This window comes from Agelaius phoeniceus, chromosome 5 (genome assembly GCF_051311805.1).
Source record: "Agelaius phoeniceus isolate bAgePho1 chromosome 5, bAgePho1.hap1, whole genome shotgun sequence".
NCBI lineage: Eukaryota > Metazoa > Chordata > Aves > Passeriformes > Icteridae > Agelaius > Agelaius phoeniceus.
The window spans coordinates 6,351,394-6,371,299 of NC_135269.1; the positions used below are offsets into that span (position 1 = coordinate 6,351,394).

At 45.5% G+C, this 19,906-nt stretch overlaps 1 protein-coding gene across 1 annotated transcript in view; it reads left to right on the forward strand.

Annotated features, from left to right (window-relative positions):
- Positions 1-16,115, forward strand: part of LOC129119189 (sodium- and chloride-dependent betaine transporter) — a 38,055-nt gene extending 21,940 nt beyond the window's left edge. The window contains exons 9-15 of the mRNA XM_077178221.1: positions 240-364; positions 589-701; positions 1,403-1,540; positions 2,822-2,924; positions 9,062-9,162; positions 10,176-10,346; positions 12,962-16,115. Of these exons, the coding sequence (XP_077034336.1) occupies positions 240-364; positions 589-701; positions 1,403-1,540; positions 2,822-2,924; positions 9,062-9,162; positions 10,176-10,346; positions 12,962-13,108 (898 nt within the window). The 3' untranslated portion in view covers positions 13,109-16,115. The remainder of the gene's footprint in view (positions 1-239; positions 365-588; positions 702-1,402; positions 1,541-2,821; positions 2,925-9,061; positions 9,163-10,175; positions 10,347-12,961) is intronic.
- Positions 16,116-19,906: the final 3,791 nt, after the last annotated feature.

Below are 19,906 nucleotides of genomic sequence, written 5' to 3' on the forward strand. Positions count from 1 at the left end.
TTCTTGTAGTTTATTTTTTTTAATTGTTATGTGCTGTGTGGTTGTGCCCCATTCTCCCACTGTGCCATGTGTAGTCCTGTAACTTTTCAACTCTTGGCTCTGCTCTGAGGGGTTCTAGAACAACATTTCTGTTTCTTGGTAGTGCTGTCCAGCTAAGGAAGCTGAGCACAGACATGATCCTAAAGTGGATCCATTCTGCAGCAGGAAACCCCCATTTCTCTCTGGTCTCCTTCCTGCAGGGACTGCCTCATGCTCTGCTCCCTGAACAGTGCCACCAGCTTTGTTGCTGGCTTTGCCATTTTCTCTGTGCTGGGCTTCATGGCTCAAGAGCAGGGCGTGCCTATTTCAGAAGTGGCTGAATCAGGTAAGTTTTTCTGGGCAACTTCAGAGCCAAGGGAAAACAAACAGCCTGAAGGGGAGGGCACTCTCCTGAGGTGAAACCCAGGATGTTCTCTACATCCTCTATTGCTATGGGTGTCTGCAGAGAGGTCTGCAGGACCAGTGCTCCTCAACACAGCTTTCAGCCGTGGGTGGTCAAGGAGCTGTGACAGTAGGAGCACACATGGTCATCCTGTGGTCTGTTGGCAGGTCCTGGCCTGGCTTTCATAGCATATCCAACAGCAGTAACAATGATGCCTGTGTCTCAGCTCTGGTCCTGCCTCTTCTTCCTCATGCTGATCTTCTTGGGACTGGACAGCCAGGTACAACAAACCCCCCTCCTCATCTAACATGCAGGTGCCTGTTCCCACCCTGAGCATTCCCCATGGTCATTGGAAAGGATAAAGATGAGTCTGTGCTTTGCTGATACCTTAAATAGGTTCTTTGCACTGTATGCAGCACTTTCACACTGTGGGAGCTCAGAGTCAGTGGTTATGTGGGCTGGCATCTCTGCTGGCATCTTCTCCCTGTGTGTATGTGAGGATGGCTCAGCTACATCTCTTCAAAACTGTGCACCCTGCAGAGCAAGGCAGAGCACAGAGCAGAACAGTCTGGGATGGGAAACTGGGCTGTTTTCTCCCAGCTGCATCCCACCAGAGCAATCCCTGTGTCCTCAGTGGTGTGCCCATGTCTTACATCCCATATCCCTGTTATACCAGGAACAAACCCTGCAGAGTGCAGTCTGAAACTCTGCTGCTGGTACGAGGGGAGCAGAGGGTGTCCTGCATGTCCACCAGGCAGGTGCTTTGCTCAGGCTCTACTCTGTTATACCCCAGCCCTTTTGCCTGTATAACAAGGCCTTTTTCCTCTGTTCCTGCTGGCCTTTGGTGGAAGCAAGAGAGATTAAAAGAAAATAATGAAAAAGTAAGGATTTGGCTTGTGGGAGGACAAAAAGGGCAGTGAGGGGAAGTGCGTGCTTGGGGAAGGAGAGATGCTGATTTCTCTGACCTGTTTTCTTCTGCAGTTTGTCTGTGTGGAAAGCATGGTGACAGCTATTATTGACATGTTCCCAGGAGTGTTTCGGAAGAAGGGGCGACGGGAGCTGCTGATCCTGGCCATTGCAGTCATATGCTACTTGCTGGGCTTATTGCTGGTCACTGAGGTGAGCAAGGAGCAAGGGCTGTACAGCTGAGCACCAAGCCCACTGCTACACAGTTCTGGAGGTCTGGGCAGAGACAGCAAGCTTGTCTTCAATGCTGTTAATTGTCTCTCATTTCTAATCCATTAGCTGGCGTCTCTCACAGCCAGTGCTGCTTTGACACTGGGGCACTCACTGTATCCCTGAGCCTTCCAGAGATGCTGCTCCCACAGCCCAGAGAGGCTGCCTGACACAGGCTTTGTGCAAATACCAGACCTGGGAGCTAAAACAGGCCGAGCTGTTTGAAAACAAGCTCTTCTGAGGGCAGTGATCATTTGCTGGCTGCTTTCCACACAAAGCAGAGCAGCAGGAGAGGAGCCTGGGGGTAATGGCTGTGCCATAGCCCTGCTTGGAGCCTGTGGGAAGCCTATGATCCTGGGACCAGCAAGAGCAGAGCTGTGCTGGTGTGATGCCATGCACATAGTGTTTGCACTGCTCTGCAGCTAACAGCTGCACCTCTTCTTGCATGGTGCTGTGCTCTGTGTGTACCACAAGCTTGGGTGAGGGTCTTAGCACTCCTGTGCTGCTTCCATGAGCTCTCAAGTGACAGCTAATTCCTGTTAACCCCCTGAGGCACAGATGAATGATCCTCCAGCTGGATCCTGGCTAAGGACCTGCTGAAGGCAACACCTACCTGTCAATTTGAGTGACACTGTGTCTAGAGCCCTTCAGCATTATTTGAAAGGATCTGCTTGACATGGAGAGGCTCTGTCTGGGAGAAATCACATGAAAATTATCCATGGGCCTGTACATGTAGCTGATGGCAACTCTGCAGGGCTCAGCTCAAAGTCAGAAGCAGCAGGAAAACCACATGCCTCTGCCGTTGCAGAGCTTGGAACTTGTGCAGTATGTAAGGTTGGAGGAAGGTAAAACAAGGTATCTTGAATGTCCTTGCTCAAGATCACAATATTTTGGGTGCAAAGTTCTGCACTGCTACATGCTATTTCAAAAAATGATTCTGGGAAGTCCCTAACTGTTTTAAAACAACCAAACAAACTAGCTCCTGCTCTTATGCACATAGAAGCCAGCCTAGCCCAGCAGTATCATAAAATGGGCATGAAAAACTCTCCTGCCACCAGGCTTGACTGTGTTTTTGGAACAGAGTGAGGGCAGCCCCAAGAGAAGGCTTTTCTCCCACCTGCTCTAGGCTGAGTGTTTCTGCTGCTGTTCTTTTGCTTGCCCCACTCATTTTCCCTGACATAGAACAGTCTTGCAATGCCTTTGTTTTCTCTACCTCTTCAACAGGGTGGCATGTACATCTTCCAGCTCTTTGACTACTATGCTGCCAGTGGCACATGCCTGCTCTTCCTGGCTATTTTTGAAGTCATCTGCATAGGATGGGTGTATGGTAAGTGGAGGACAAAAACCTGTCTTTTTCTTTATCAAAGCAAGAATGGGGGGTTGAGAACTGAGAGTCTATAGAAAGGATCCTCAGGAGGCAAAGAAGTGCTGTAATTATGTTCTTTCTTGTCTAGTTTTCACTGTGTTTCCTTGCAACATTTCTTAATTGCTCCACATTTAGTTTAGGAATGTTTGTTCCTTCTCTGTAGGTGCCTCATATTGAACTACCTTGCTGTTTTTCCCATCTGCCCTTTGAAATGAAAATCAGATATAGAGGAATGACTGCTGTTCTTTGGTGTCTGTCCCTGTCTGCTTACCATTTTGCATTTAGTTTAGTCCTGCCAGTTAATTTACCACAAAATTCTGGGATGCAAACTTGCTCTGTGTTACTTCTGCCATGATTCCTGCTTCCTATTTAGCCAGGCTGTGATGGCACTCAGAAAATAAATAGGAGGGACTGCTTTGGCTCTCAGAGAAGTCTGTAACTAAACTACTCAGGAGCAGGATAAAACTGAGCTTCATGAAGTATCAGGAGGAAAGCAACTGCTTGTTAGTCTGTGCAGTAAGAAAAGTCTCTTCTGATATCCTATGGGAGATCTCTTCCTGACCACAGAGGCTTTGGTTCTTCTCCCTGAAGTTTGTGTCAAGGCTGATGATTTTTGGGCAATGCATCTTGTGTGTGATGCAGAGCAGCTGTTCCCTCTCTTTGCTTCATGGAACTACATGAGCCTCATACCTGTAAGGATTGTGCACAGCTGTAGTAGATGACAGCTTAGACCAGACCTCAACATCCCACAGTCACATCTGCTGGTCCCAACTACTTGAAGCAGCATTGCCATCATAACCTCAGGGAAAGATTGCAAACATACTATCATGTTGGGTCTCAGTGGTCAGGAGTGGATGCTCATGGAGGAATACGATAGAAAAATTAGGAGTGGTAATTTCTGTGAATGTTCTTCCAGTTTTTCACAACTTATAGTAGAACCATAGAGTGGATTGGTTTGGAAGAAACCTTTAAAGGTCATCTAGTCCACCCTCTTGGCCACTTTCCACTTGACCAGGTTGCTCAAAGCCCTGTCCAACCTGGCCTTGAACATTTGCAATGATAGTGTATTTACAGCCCCTCTGGGCAACCAGTTCCACTGTCTCAGGATCTTCAGAGTCAAAAATTTCTGCCTGTATTCACTCTAAACCTCTCTTTTTTCAATTTACAACAGCTAGCCCTTGTCATGTCACTATAAGCCCCCTTTATATATAAAAAGGCTGCAACAAAGTCTTCTTGAAGCTTTTTTTTTCCAGGCTGGACAGCCCAAACTCTCTCAGTCTGTCTTCACAGGACAGGTGCTTCAGTCCTCTCTTAGTTTTCATGGTCCTTCTCTGGACCCACAGCTACATGCCTTTCTTCTTCTGGCCATCCTAGAACCAGATGCAATACTCAGCTTGTTGCCTAGGAATTTCCAGTGCCAGAAGTGAAATCTATTTATTTCTTTTCTGTTATTTTTTTCCAGTTCATTTGGCTAACCATTTGTCATCCACTAAATACTGCAGCAAGGAGTTTCATGGCTTTCTCTCTTCTCCTTGTTCTGATTCTACCACCTGCCAGTTCCATTTGGTGCCACCTTTGCCTTATGTGCAGTCAGTCCCTGTGTGCTCCTTTTGGTGCTTATGGTTTTATAGAGGTTGCATTGGCTGTAGTGCAGCTGCTGCTGAAGGGCTCACTGGTTTCTCCAAATGCTTTATGTGTAGCAGGAGCCAATTGCTATTTTGGATAAACTCCTCTCTTACTGAAAGCATAACCAGTCCAGATGTTTGGTCTTGGGCTCCAGAGAATGCAAGAGAAGCAGATGTGTAAGAAAGATTTATTTTAGAAAGGTGTCTTTCAAGGGAAGCTTGCAGTAACAGACCCTGGCCACGTTTTAATTTTGAATCACCTTCTACCCAGTCCTTTTGGGATTTAAAGGGACATGGAGATCCCCATCCATCTGCAACAGGATGGGGCTCACCATTCTAGGTTAATTCATTAAACTGAATTATGTTTTGATGTTTAATGCCATTTTTACGGTCACACAGGCCACATGCCTTTTCTGATGACCCATGGAGAGGAGCAATGGCAGGTAATGAGTAACAGGAGAGGTGATGCTGCCCCAGCAGCCTCAAAGGGAGATGGAGTAGTTGGGAACAGAGAAAAGGCCCTTTTCCTCACCACCATGGGTTCATTTGTGCCACTTCATACAGTGTGATTTTACCCTCTTGATGTTCTGCTTTGCATCCATTGGAATGATTCTGGTCCAAAATGTAGTCAGAGGGCCAAGGTGAGGTGTTACAGTGGGGGGAAAAAAGTGACTAGTGCTGATTAAAGAGGCTTTTTTCCCCAGCCTTGCAATTGGCAGAGCTGAGCCTCTTGCTTACACTGTGAAGAATTACAACGTTTCTGCTAACACAAATATGTGTTCTGAGTTTCCCCTCTCCCAGCACATACGCCAACCACCCACCACTTGGCAGCTTTCCCCTGCTGCCAGGCAGCTGCTCTCCCAGGCACCTGAGGATTTCCTCTGTACTGCTCCCTGCCTGTGGAAGGATCACAAAGCATTGGACGTGGATCATGTTCCCTAGAGGAGAGTGCTGGAGGGATTCTGATGTCCCCCTGCCTCTTCTCTGCTCTCCTTCCACTTTGGGAAAGCAGCCCTTCTGTAAGCAGGCATGGGCTGTGAATACTGAGATTCCCAATGTGGTGCCACTGAAATGTGCTGCAGAGGATTCACAATGTGGTGCCACTGAAATGTGTTGCAGGCAGTCACAGCATGCACATTATGATTAGCTGCTCCAGGAGAAAGCAAGGGCCTCCCTCACTACAGGAGAGCCAGGGCTGAAATCATTAGGACTCTACACAGCTAAAGCAAACTGATGCCAGAGGGTACCTGTGGGTGGCCCTGGGGTAAGCCCATGTTGTGCAGTGATAAATCTTTCTCTGGTTCTGCTGCTCATATGCAGCATGACTATTAGCATGGCATGGCAGCCTCCTCCTGCCTGGATCCTGCCTGTTGGGCTGGCTCTGTCTCTGTGTGCTGAATGCTCAGATGCACTGGCTATGAGCAACCTTATGTGCTTCTTTATGGGCCATAAAGGGCCAGCTCTGTGTGCCTGGCACCCAGAGGACTGGCACTTGTGGTGCCACCACACCTCCATGGCTGGCTCTTTGCACAGGCTTGGTGCCAGTGTTGGTGCTGCAGGTTTGAGACAGAGAGAGAGGGAGCAGATACAAGCTTGGTACCGAGATGTGGAGCCACAGTCATCACCTATTGCAATGTTGTGGGTGGAATTTGATATAGATGAATGAAAATAAATGTAACTTGGGAGAAAAGACAGGGAGATATTTTTTTTAATAGGTTCCAAACTAGCAGAACTGTGAAACTCACTGCTTTTTGAATATGGTAAAAGTAAAATTAAATCTTTGTCCTTTTTAATTTGGATCTCGTTTGCTGTTTATAAGCTGCGTAAAATGAGAAGAGCTCTGTAAAAACAAGAGATAAGAATGTAAGCAAATCTCTAGTTAGGTTTGTGTGAAATTTATTCCTGTGAATTTACATGGCTAAATGATTTGTCAGAGGAGCACACAACCACTTTGAAGGTATATGGGACTGATCAGCACAAGGGAAGTGGTACCAGCATTCATGGTTAACCGTCCAGTGACTGCATCCCATTCTTCCTTGTCTTGGAATATTGGAGGTAAAAGCAAACATCTTTGTTCATTCCAGCAAAAATCTCTTTGGGGACGTTTTTATGGTTTTCTCTGCAGGAGTTTTATCTAATCCTTCTGATGTGCTGGGAAGAAAGGGCACATAGCTCCAGTATGTGTCCTCCAGCCTCTAATTTGCTCAAAAAGTCAGTGTTGAGTAGTTTGAACTGATGACTTCTTGATTACTTTTTCATCTGCCTGTGAAATGTAGAATATGTAAAACCTCCTGTTCATATGTTCTCTGAGGATGTTCATGTCAGTCCCCACTGTGTATCATCACATCACCCACTGACTGCCCCAGTGGCCATGGAAATTTAGGACCTGGTGGTTGTTCTGCAGAGAAAAGGGACAAGGACAGGTGGAGGCACATCATAATTAACAAAATAAGTTGTGGGGTTTTTTCTTGTTGCAGGATGGATGGATGGATGTGTGTGTGTGTTCTTTTTGTTTGGCATTTTTGTATTTCTTTAATTGATGAATCTCTTTGACTAGATCCTAGATCCAAATTGGCAGAGAAACTTTGTCTGCCATGAAGTTGTATTATGAATTAATTTATCTGACATGACAGTGTGTTTCTGTGGAAGATATTGTGCTGTGCTCATGCTCTAAATTGCAATTCACATGATCTATAGCTCTCTTTTCTTTTTTTCAGCCTGTGGAAGATTTTGGCTTTTTGGCAAAATTAATTTTATGTACCAACTCCTTTCATCCCCTATATATTTTCAGAAATCATATCTGAATCTTAATGATAGTTACAGCTTGGAAGTTCTCTGGTCTAGGCTGGACTCCCACACGATATATATGCATGTCCCTTGATATACCACAGCTTGTTGTCTTTGCTTGAGGCTACTTGTTAACTTGCCAACTCCACACCAAGAGGTGTTCAAAACACTATTATCCTCCCTCTTCCCCCAAATACTTCAAAAAGCTGGGTTTAAAAGAGATTTTCTGCAAGCATTAGTCATGGGATATAGAATATAATGCAAAGAATTGCAAAGAATTACAAAAAAAGGAGCATACATAATGTGCTTTTGTTAATTCTGAGACATAAAAACCACAAACCAAAATAAAACTCACCAAACCCCAAGCACTCAAAATTGTGGCCAGTTCTCTAGGCACATATTTTGCCTAGTCCAGAACTCTGGGCTTGAGATAGAAAGAAGTAAATTCTTATCACATTTGCAACTGGGAATTGTGGCCTGGCCATGAGTTCACAGATGGATGACCATCCCCAAAAGCAGAATCCTTTAATTACCAAGACAGAGCTTTAATAAAGCAAATACAGTATAATTTCATCCCACAGGTGCTTAACTGGTAACCCTTTTTCTGGACAGACTAGCTCACTTTTTATTTGTCTCCTATTGTTGTCTTATTTTGCCTGAGGCAGTCTGGTATATCTGGTCAGTTTTGGTTAGAAAGGTGCTAGGGCACATTATAAGGGACTTCTTGATTTTTTGTTTTCTCTCTTTCTGGCCAACATTAGGCTCCTGATACTTGAAGACATTCCAGAGTTTATTTCAAGGTCTGCTGAAATCCATCTGCATTTTGTAGTCTCCTCTATGCCATTGCATAAGTTTGCTCTTTGTTCTTTGGGTTGGGCAGAGTCAGTGGTTAGAGCTTGGCTGGTGGCAGGACTTTTAGGTGCTTTTCTGAAGTTTATCCCATTCCAGGGCACCATGAGATTTAGGTGGGTCCCACAGACTGTGAACGAACCAATCCAGTAAGTGAAACTAATGAGAAAAGAAGGAGGAGATCAGACCCCACCAGACAGCTCTCAGTGGACAATACAGCAGAACTTGCAGATGGAAGGTTTGGTTTTCAGAAGAGCTTTAGTTGCCAGGTTTTCTAAATTTATGTGAATAATAAAATATTCTGTGGAAGACAAGTTCTTGAGATGACAGGGGTCCTGCCCAACTCAGTGGTGATTCTTGACACGACTTCCCTGGTATACCAGCATGTTTATTTATAAAGAGAAGGGTTTGTTAGGTGTTCCCCACTCTCTTTGTTCCTTTTAGCACTCTGCACACACAAAATGCTTAACCTGCAAGATCTTTCCCTTGCGGCTCTGTAAACCAGGCACCTCCTTTCCCTGTGCAGTCCTTACCAGTGCATGGCTGCATCCTGTCACTTACAGCTGCTACCATCTGAGAGACTATGCTTTTCTCCAGTGTCAATCTTTCTGACACTTATGAGTGAAATTAAACCCCTCCATCTCTGTTTAGCCACAGATGGGCCTTTTCAATGCCAGAAACCCCCATCCCTTGCTGCTCTATTATTAAGATAGCCATGTTTTCACCAGAAGTAAACACCAAGGATAAAGAAAGTTTGGGATCTGATGTGAATAGTGATTGAAGAAAACAAAACCCATCTGACTTATGACTTTGTCTCTGTGCTGGTTGGTGGCCAAGGTGCCAACCGTTTCTATGACAACATTGAGGACATGATTGGTTTCCGGCCGTGGCCCTTGATCAAGATATGCTGGCTGGTGTTCACCCCGGGTCTGTGCTTGGTAAGTGCAATTATGGCATCATGACATATCACTCTGGGTCCCCAAATTCTCAGTGGAAAAAGCTGATTTAGCTCCAAGGTGCTGCTGTAAATTTTTCAAACTGTATGGAGAAGTAGAAGCTTGTCTGTAGCTGAGGTAGCTATTTATTTCCTTTGTAAAGCCTTATGTTTTGCCTGGAAAATTAATTGAGCCTGAAAATCCAATTGTTTGTTGTGAAGGCAAAAGGAAATGTGTCCTCAAAGCCTGGAGAGGTTTGGTCAAATTACCTATGAAGAGAGCACCAGTGAAAATTACCCTGTTCTGAAATACTTGCTTCAGTCTGTGTTCCTGGAACTGCCCATGGTTTAGAAGTATCTTTCTATAGCCATTTGCTTTCTGTGTTATTAAATCTCTTCCAAAACTTCTGTGACTATGTTTAAATAAAATGTACCCAAATTCAGGCAAGTTCTTGCCTGTTTTGAATTTATGTCTCGTCTTGCTCCACTGACTTTTACATGCCTTCTCAGCCAAATTCTGGTTTTGTATCTGATGTTGAGAGTTGCTTTCTTTGACCTCAGTGGGAACACAAATGAGATCTATAGCTACAACTTACAAAGTACCCCTAGTCCTTTGTCCTCAGGCTTCAGCAGGACTTGAAGATCTGGGAAATTTTCAAACCAGTCCAAATTGTCTGAGAGCTTTGTAGCTAGAGAGCCCCAGGAGGGCTAAATCTGTGCCTGTGTGGCTCCTCTGGACTTTTTCTGCCAGGCAGAACAACAATTCTTGTCTTTGATATGAATGTGAATAAGTTGCTGGACCCTCAAAGCTGCTGCCAACTTTGCTTATGACTCTTCAGAAGCCTGAAGGCTTTAGACTGCTGAGAACTCTGTGCAGCCAGCAAGGTCCCTGCTGGCTCATGCAAGACAGAGCAGCCTTTGCCACCCTTGCAGAGGAGCCAGTCCTTGTAGGGTGGCCAGGCTGCTGGCCTTTGCTGCCCCTTAGTTTTCCTTATCTTTGTGTTTTCTGCTCCCCAGGGCGTCTTCCTGTTTTCCCTGATCAAGTACACACCCTTGAAATTCAACAATTCCTACGAGTACCCACGCTGGGGCTACGTGCTAGGCTGGCTGATGGCACTCTCCTCCATGGTCTGTATTCCTCTCTATGCCATCTTCATCCTCCTGAAAACCAAAGGATCCCTGAAACAGGTACTGGGATTGTGGTCACTGGGTGTGTTGCTGTTGCTCCCCCAGATGATTCAGGATGGGCCCCCGGGAGGAGGTACATGCCACATTTCTCCTCTGAGAAGGCAAGGGCTGGTGAGAATCACCCTTCCCCAGAATGTTCTGTAGCTCTTGTTGGCAATTTGAAGAGCTTGGAGGGTCTCAGCACAGCTCCCAGGCTGATCATCAAATGTCTGCTCTTCCATGTGGTGTTGCACCATCATGCTTGATGCAATATATAGCATATATGCACTAGATACCAATGCAAACCAAGTGCAAAACCAAGATCTGTTTTGCCTTTGCTTCTTGTCCCTTGTAGTCCTGGGTCAGGACCATCTTCTTTTTTAAAAAGAAATTACCCATAGTTATTAAAGAGGACCTGCTCACAGAGCTGTAAAGGCCTAACCTGCACCATGCCTGAGCCTGTCCTCTTTCACTGTAGACATCCTTGTCCCTGTCCTAGGAAGAACTCTATCTAGGGAGATGGAATCATGGAGATGACCCCTTACCTGACCCATGATGAAAGATCTGAGTGATGTACAGTAAATCTAAATTGCTACACAATTTCTCTGCAGGTCCTTCCCCATCCCCACTGGGGCTACTTGGAGGGTGGGGTGGGCAGAGGGAGCAGGTGAACAGGAGCATCCCTGTGGCTGTGGTGTAGCTGTGACAGCCACATTGTGGGCTCATGGAGAGGAGGACCCTGCATTGCCAACACATTCAGGGATGAGCTGGGTACAGGAAGTCTTTATTTGTTCCATTGTCTCAGAGAAGGTGAATCTGTGGCTGACATGTCTGACTCCCCACAGCTCAGAAGCTTTTGGTGTATAAATGAGGGCTGGGAGCTGCCAGAGAAGTAATTACCCACATGTCCTGCCTGTTAAAGAAGCAATATCTCTCACCAGGGGTAAAGTGCTTCAAGCCCTTGGACTGAAATGCTGCTGGGAATAGTGTTAATGCTCATTGTAGAGCACACTTGAGGAATTGATTTGGCCCATTTCACATCGAGGGGTTTTCTGTTTGTCCTGGTTTACATGATATTAATTGAAATTTCCAGGGACTCCTCAGCTGCATTAGTATGAAGAAATTTCCAAGGATACAGTTTAGGTGTAGGGGAAGGAATTTGCTGCTAGACCTGGGTTGATTCAGGGCAGAATCAAAGCCAGCCATGAAATACCTTCTAGGGTAGTTGCACCAGTTTTTAAAACAAAATTTCTCAAAATATACCTGTTCTCTTTTTCCAGTCACACCCCAGAATTGCAGGGAATTAATTTCCTTACACAAATTTCCAGGAACAGTTGTTGAATATTGCAAACCATTCACTGAAAGCAAGTTTGTAATTGGTAATTATGATCAGTCACTGCTACAAACTGATAGCTCTCGTTACACTTGACTGACCAAGAAACAAAAATGTTGTTTCCTAATGCCCTGATTAAGACAGCTCAAGCTCCAAAGGCTAAAAACTCACAATGAAGTACCCACAGAGAAGCTGCAGACCAAGGTGAATTTTGAAAATCATGGGGCAAATATTTTTGAATAAATGAACAAAATCTGTGATTCTGGCAGGCACTTCACAAGGAGTGGGAGCACTAAAATTAATCCAACAAGTCATGGATGAATTGCCTGCTCTGCTTATCATGCACTCTTCACTCATGGGAATGAGCATGCACTGTCCTGAACAGCTTGTGATGGAAAAAGTAACAGTGAAAGTCAGTTTCAGCTGGGAAATGTTAGGCTGTCACATGGAGCTGGCAGGTAGCTGCAGGACATCAGCTGCAGGATGGAAAGGGAAGGAAACCAAGAGCTCAGAAAGTCATGTGGCACCAGAGAGACTTTAAAAATGGGAAGAAAAAGACCAGAAATTCACTGCAGAGTCCCTGTGAGCCAGGACATTTTGCTGAAGAGCTCAAAGATATTTTTGTTTTTTAAGAAAAAACTCCTCTAAGTTGTCCCAACACTGCATACATGTGTATAGAACAGCCTGTAGCACCCTGCATTGCACAGGACAGAGGGAGCTAAGGGCAGGCAGCTGCCTCACAACCCCCACCTTCACCATCACAGCCTGGCTGACTGGAAGAGGGGAGCTGAGGATGGTTTGGGGCAGAAACCAGTCTGCAGAGGGGACTGCTTTACCTGGGAAATGCCACTGAGGTAGGTGTTGCCTACCACCCTGCTTTGGATCATAGCAGGAGATGCCCAGCATCTGATGATCAGCCCATCTGAAAGTCTTCACAGCTCCCACGAAAATCAATGGAAAGCTACTTGTATAGGAAAAATAAAGGTTTTATGGTGTTTTTTCCATTGCCACAGAAAATGTCTGTGGTGCTAATCCTCCCTCACAGTAGCAGGTCTATGAGAAGTGCTGTATGTCAGATTATCAGTCCACAGCCCAGATTTGAGCACAGAGACAGAATAATTGCCACTGAGAGCAGCTGAAGCGAACCTGCTCTCCTCCTTTGTTTCACAGCCATTTGGCAGGAGAGGAAGAGGGAGCTGGCATGTGTGCTGTCTAGGTGCCTTTGCCCCCAGCAATGGTTGTGGATCACTATTGGCTGTCAGTTTGCTCATCAGCTTAATTAACAGCAGCTTCCTCTCTGCAGAGGCTGATGCAGCTGATTTCCCCAGCGGAGGATCTACCGCAGCCCAAGAAGAAGCGCGTGGTGAGGCCGTCCGATCTGAGGCAGGAGGGATGGTCTCCTCCAGCCCAGGAGCTGCTCAGCATCACAGAGAGAGAAACCCACTTCTGAGGCACCTGGGATGTTTCCTCCATAACCCAGACTGATTTGCTCTCTCCTTCCCAAAGTGGTTTCTTTTCCCTTCTCTCCTTCATGTCTGTGATGGAAGCATCTGGGACAATTCCTCTCCTTCCAGCATTTCTTTTACACCCTGGGGACGACTCTTCCTGCTAGCAGCTGTGGAGACTGCAGCATGCTTTTGTCAGAAGTGCCCTTCATTACTGACACTGGTTGAGAAGAGAAAAACAACATTGTAGCAAAAAAGGAAAAAAAAAGTGCATTTGTGTTGAGAGGAGGAAAAGAAACCACAGTGGTGAGGGTGGTGAGAGAGAGCAGAGAGTAAAGGTGTGAAGGAGCCAAGTTAGGGATGCAAAAGCAGGAAATGATGGGGTACTAGCACGGGAAATAAGTAAGTTGGTTCAGAAGTACACAAGAAGCTGGAGGATGACAAAGGAAAGGGCATTATTAGGTCACCTCTGTACAAGGGAGAGAGAGCCAGGAATGTATCATAGCCAATGACAAAAGGAGGCTGCACTGTCAGGAGTTACAGCTTCAGCTGTCGCTGGAAGGGAAAGCGGAGTGACAGGGTGCTCGATGCAATCCTAGTTGTTGATGATGGATCTCAAGGCAGTCTCAGTCTGGAAAAGGGGGTGAGGAATGACTATCTGAGGGGACTTGCTCTTGGTCAAAACTGCATGGCCCAGTGAAAACGCATCCAAGAGTGAAACCGATGAACATTTGACAATTCTTTCAGAAAATTCATGGAGTGCAGGAAAAGTAACAGCAGTTGGTAAGAAAAAGAAAAAGAGCTGCAGCACAGCTGGGGAAAAGGAGACCCTGAGGACTGCACGCCCACAAATTTAACTGCACTGCTGGGGCATTTTGGAGAGGAATTATAGAAGGAGTTGATGGGCCTGATCCTGTGCTGCAGAGTAGCTTTGGGAAGGAGCTGGGAGAATGATTGCACTTCCTTGGCTTTGCTGTGGATGACTGCTCAGGGGATAAGGAAGACATAATCAGGTGCAATAATCATCAGCTCAGGCAAGATAAAGCAAAATTAATAGGTAATATGGGTTCATTGGAAGCAGATTGTGTCGAATTAAAGGTTGGTTGTTGCCAGGGTAGTCAAAAATGTGAGGCAATAGGTGGGAGGAAATGTGCTCTGCTGCCGGGTTTGGTGCAGTGCCAGATGACTCTGTCCTGTGGAGGCTGGGGCTGTAAAGATCCCTGCCAAATCCTGCTTCAATGCCTATCAAAAATTCACAGTTAAACCCATCAGAAAAGCCAGTGGCAGGATGCACCCGGGAGCTTTGCTGTGGTCAAAGGTACATACACTGATGCGTAGCTGTGCTGCAATATTGGCACATCCAACCACACCAGAGAATGGCCATCAGAATGAATCACAGATGCCACATGCTCCTTTCCCTTGTTCCTTGTTCCAAGTAATTGCTTTTCCCTGTGCTGGATGGAGATAAACAACCGGCACCAAAAGTGAGCACAGAAATCAGGTCTCATCTGTGCAGCTCAGTACCTATTCCAATTGCTATGGGAACCTTATCTGCTGCAGTTTCCTCTGAGTTTAACTGGAGAATTAGCATAGGGCAATCTTTTCACCATTTAATTTCCTTTCCTTTAAAAAACTACAAACTACAACTGCTGGTGAAATGAACACTGAAAGTCAATTATCAGAATTTGTACCTCTCTGGCACATCATCATTTAAGATGTTTTACTGTGGAAGATGGAGAAGGCTGGTAAACCTCATTCACATTCCCTGCAAAGGACTGCAGCACCACATAGGATACCATTTATTGTATTTTTATTTTTTAAAGTGCTGAATGTCATGCTGCAAATAGCTGTGGGAAGAGCTTAGCACCCAGAGTCTTGAAATCGGGCATCATGGTAAGCAGTTTGGTGATTTTTCCTCTCCTTCCCACCAATGTTGCTCATAATTTGGTGGGGGAAGCAGCTCCCCTCAATCTTGATTCCTGTACAATCCTTGGTAGGACATTTAGCCCCTTTGCTCCTGCTGCCATGCCTTTAAGATGTGAGGTAGTGTCATGCTGTCAGAGAAGTCATGGAGATCTGTTCACTTCATTTTCTGAGGCAGTTGAGTAACACTGCAAAAATCCTAGATAGAAGCAAGTAACTCTTCAGTTTGGAACTCAAATGTGGTGCTGTGTTATTGACTGCATGAACTTATTCCTCTTGTTTGTGTATAATCTGACAATAACATCCCACCTCTGCCAGGAAGCAGCTTATTTTAGTAAAGCTAGAGGAGGTATTGTTGTGACCATTGAAAGCAATCAAAAAATTCCCAGGATCAGGAAATTAATCCAGTTTCTTTGGATGGAATTGACAGAGTGAAGTCCAGGAATTTTAAGTCAAAGCTCAGTGACCCAGTGTCATTTAATTACCTTTCCTTTAAAAATCGAAACACCCACATACACCCAGGTGGAGGAACAGGAGGAAATGCCATCAGTGGCTGTCTTTTGCTGTGTGACCCCCAGCACAATCAGAGACTGAGTAGTGGTTTGTTAAATTTCTACAAATGTCTCAGGCATTGCTGCATGCATGTGACAGATCTGGCAGGTGTCCATCAACCCCTGCAACTGGGCGCCTCTGGAGAGCTCTGAATCTGGTGGGAAACTGCTCCTGTCCTGCACACCACCAGGAATACACTACTGAAGGATTGTATGGAGAGGAGGGAGAGATTTAATTGTTGATAACATGCCAAGACACGATGCTTTTGGAGCTGAAGTCCAAGAGAAGGTACGACGTTTTCATACTGTGCTGCTCCTCCCAGCTGGAATTAAAATACTGTATACAGAAGAAAGGACATACACCTGTAAACACCTAACTACTACTACTACTGGGTTTCCAGTCTGTTTGTTCTGGTTTTGGTTTTTGGTTTTGTTTGTGTTTTTTTTCTTCATAAAAAGGCCATTTTCACCCCTCTTTCCAGAAGGAAAAGACAGGAACAGAGTTTGTTAAAAATAAATCAAGGCAAAACGTCTTGTATTATCCTTCTCCATCCTGTTATTCCTGTTCCCCCCCTCTTCAGCCTTTCTTCCCTTCTTCCTTTGACAGTGACAAATGGCAAAAAAAAAAAGAAGGAAATGGTCATTGAGAACTTGTACAGAACGAAATTTGAAGAAAGATAGATAAAGCTATCAAATATCACCAGGATATCTTCAACTTTTGTGACTCCAACCTTCAACATAATTTTTTGGGGGAAGGAGAATTGCTGTGGGAATTCTTAGCTCTCAAACGTTCTTCTGTCCCAGGTGCTCATGGTAGCACTTAGGCAAAGGACAATGACCTGCTGTAGCTTCCAATGAGCTGGAGGTGCAGCCATGCCCTCCCTCCAGCCCTCATCTTAGCTTTTGGGCTGGAGAGAAGCCATGACCACCATAGCCCTAGTGCAGGGCTTAACTACCAAGGACTGGAATCCCAGCCCCAACCTGAGCAAAGCTCTGGATTTCCCCTGTGCAGTTATTGCAGTCTGCCAAGTGTTGGAAGACAAGAAAGGGCAGTAGGAACTGAACTGGAGGAAATGAAATCTCTTAGGAGAACAGGGGTTTTTCAGACCTTGGCTGTGTTTATGTTGTGTGAGTTATGGGTATTCTGCAGTGGCTGTGTGGTTTGTGCTGGAACCTGGGGACTTCCCTGAGATTTTACTTCCCTGGTCTGTGGCAAGAGGGGTTTGCTCAGGTGCTTTCCCCATCTTGAGGAGAGGTGAGCCTTGCACAGGTAGAAATGAGAGACATGAGCCAAGTGACTTAGGTGCACAGTAAATGAGGGCTGGGAAAGAGACAGTCAGCAGTCATGAGGGCATATAGAACGTATCAGGTCTTCTTGCAGGCCTTTACTTTATCAGGTTGCATGTGCTGACATATGGTAACCTCTTACTAATTAGCTAAATTGTGTTTGAATGGGGTAAGAGGGGAGTAATGTTCATCAAAGGAGAAGAAAAAATAATAACTTATTTCAAAAATTAAAGATTAAAATTTAAGACTTGAGAGGCTGAGATGATGTGCATATGCTGCTATCCAGTTCCCTGTGCATATGTTGCAGGAATAAGCTTGAGGTATTAAAGTGAAACTTTACTCCTGAACCTGCCAAGGGAAGAGAAGAAATGCACCTAACAGTGCATGGATGGACACTGCAAAGGCTGTTTTGCGAGGGAGGGCGTGAATTTTCAGAGCAGTCTGTTCTGGTTTGTCAAGTCCAAGCTTGGAAACCTACGTGGAACGAAAAGGGATTCCTAGGGAGAAATGCTTTCAAGGTCTGTGCAAAGCCTGTTGTGGGCAATTCCATCCTGTCTTGGTTTTGGTGACATGCCAAGACCATTCTGTTAAATGGCTTTTTGATTTTTTTTCTCCTGTTTTGCTTAGGTTTTTTTACAGGCTGTAGAATAGTTTCCTGCCCAGCCTGGGTTACAGCCAGGAGGGGAGCTGTGGACTAGGATGGCTGGTTTGGACCAGAGGCGTGCTTATGCTCAATCATTATTTGCCAGTGGCCACTTTTCCAAAACATGCTTTATTGAGTGTGCAGCTTTTGTTGTACCACGGTGTAGATAGTGATCTCTGGAGGAGGATGGGAGATTACAGGCCATCTGGTGCCTTTCTGGACCTCATCTTTCAACAGGACATGAAATAAGCTTCTTTTTCTCATGGAGAAATAAACCCTCCCTCAAGCATAAAAGCAACCTGTTACTTTCACTGTCTTGGTTTGGAAACACAGGTGTCTGCTAAGGAAGGCAGGAGCCTCCCCTCAAATGGAAAATGTAAACCTCCTCCCTCCGAATTGCTATAAATTTTAAATTAAGGGGCTCTCAGGCAAAAGTATGGGAGCAGGAATAACAGTTCTTTATTAGGGAAGAAAATAAAAATATAAAATAAGCAATGCAGTAAACCAAAACAACACTGACAGTGTCAGAACACAACCTCACACCCTCTGGGTCAGGGTGTTGGTAGCAGTCCCATTGGAATTATGGCTGCAGCCCTCCTGGAGTGTCAGGGGTGGTTCTGTTGGAACAGGGATCCTGTAGAAGGGTGTAGTCTTCCTCTGAAGATCCAGTGGAAGAGGCAGCTGTTCTTCTGGGAAATCCAGTGGAGAAGCTGTGCTGGCATTTCAGAACCTCAAGACTATATCCAGGTAGGAATGCTTGGCTCCTCCCTCTGGGTGGAGCATCTCCCAATGCTCCCAATGGGATGCTATAGTCCTTATCAGTCATGCAGTGACATTCAATAGCCTGTTATCAGCAGATGTGTCTCCTGAGAGAGGGTTGGTTGTGGAAGAGATAAGGAAAACTGCCCGCTTAACAGAAGATAACTGCCATACAGTTGGCAAATAGAATACATCTTGCCTTGCAGTCTGGGACATGCACATATCCTGGAGAAGGGCCATCACTGTAACGTGAGCTTCCTCCCCACCTCCTAGCTCCGAAGTGAGGATGACCTGGGAGCTGGAACTGGGGTTTCTTAATCAAGCTCTCCAGAAGCAGAGATCTTTATGCTGGAATGCTTCAAGCAGCATGCACTTGGATCTGGGGGCTGCTGAAGAGAAATCCCATCAGTGGCAGGGCACTGCAGTGTAAATCAGTAACCTGGATTAGCTGGGATGGTGGGAGGCAGCCTGGCAATGGGAACTGGCTGGTGCTGGGGCTCAGAACAGTGGGGAAATAATGCCCAGGCAGTGTTAGTTTTTTGTGCAGTGCTTTTGGATGAGGTATTAATTCTCCTGACAGGCTGGGTGGCTGTGGCTCCCCTTGGCATTGGTGTGATGTATACATCAGTCAAGGAACCGGGAGATGGCAGGGTTTTCTCTTCATGCTCCAGGTGATCCTGTCTCATGTGTGTCTATCTCTCATCACCAACACTGGGCTCTCCCACCCCAAAAATGCTTTTGCAGGGCTCAGCTTTACACCTGGTTTACAGCTGCTTTACACCTTAGCTAAAGCATAAATTACCAGCCAAGTAAAACAGAAGCTCAGGAGCAGACTCCAGTTGTCCCGTCCCATAAACCTCCTTGTCCAGGAGCCCAAGCATGGGAGTCTGTCTCCACATAGGAAAGCAGTGTGGTCAGGCACAGTTATTTTTTTTCAGAACCTCTGGGTGGAGGATATTTGAACACTTTCAGAGCATATTCATTTTACAGTGTTTAGGCTAAGAAAATAATAGGAATTAATTTTTTTTTTCTTTTTAAGAATTACCTGCTGTAATCCGATTTCAAAAAAGTTTTTTGGTGCCTAATTTTTTTTTTTTTTTAATATAACAACCACTCCAGCCTCCTTTGCAGTACAAGAGAGGGGGTGGCATTTCCCTTGCATTTGGGAGTTTTTGAGCTGTCTCACTTTCTTGTTTCTATGGTAAAGGGAGGCAGCAGCAAAACCTTTGCTGTTTATCCTTGGGGCACCTGTGAGGCTTCATGTGAAGAGGAGAAAGGGGCCTGATGCCTTTTGGGAAGTTGCAGGTTCAGAACATCTTAGATCAGTGTCTCCATGTGGAGGTGTGTCTGTTTTAGGGCATATGGGGGAGAATTGTGCTTTGGTAGGTTTTGCCTTAATGACATCACTACAGTGACATTGTGACAGGGGCTGGTGGGTAAATGTGTTGCTGTCAGAATTTTGAATTTGTGAGGCTCTGGACTTTACTATAGGTAGAGATAATTTTTAATCTTGGATCCAAAACTTTTTCCCTCTCTGGAAGAAAGGGAAGGGTGTTTTAGTGACCGTGGGCAGAGGTGTCAGCAGCACCTCCTGGTTGTTCTGGCCAGAGTCCCTTGGGCAGGCTGACGTAGGACACATC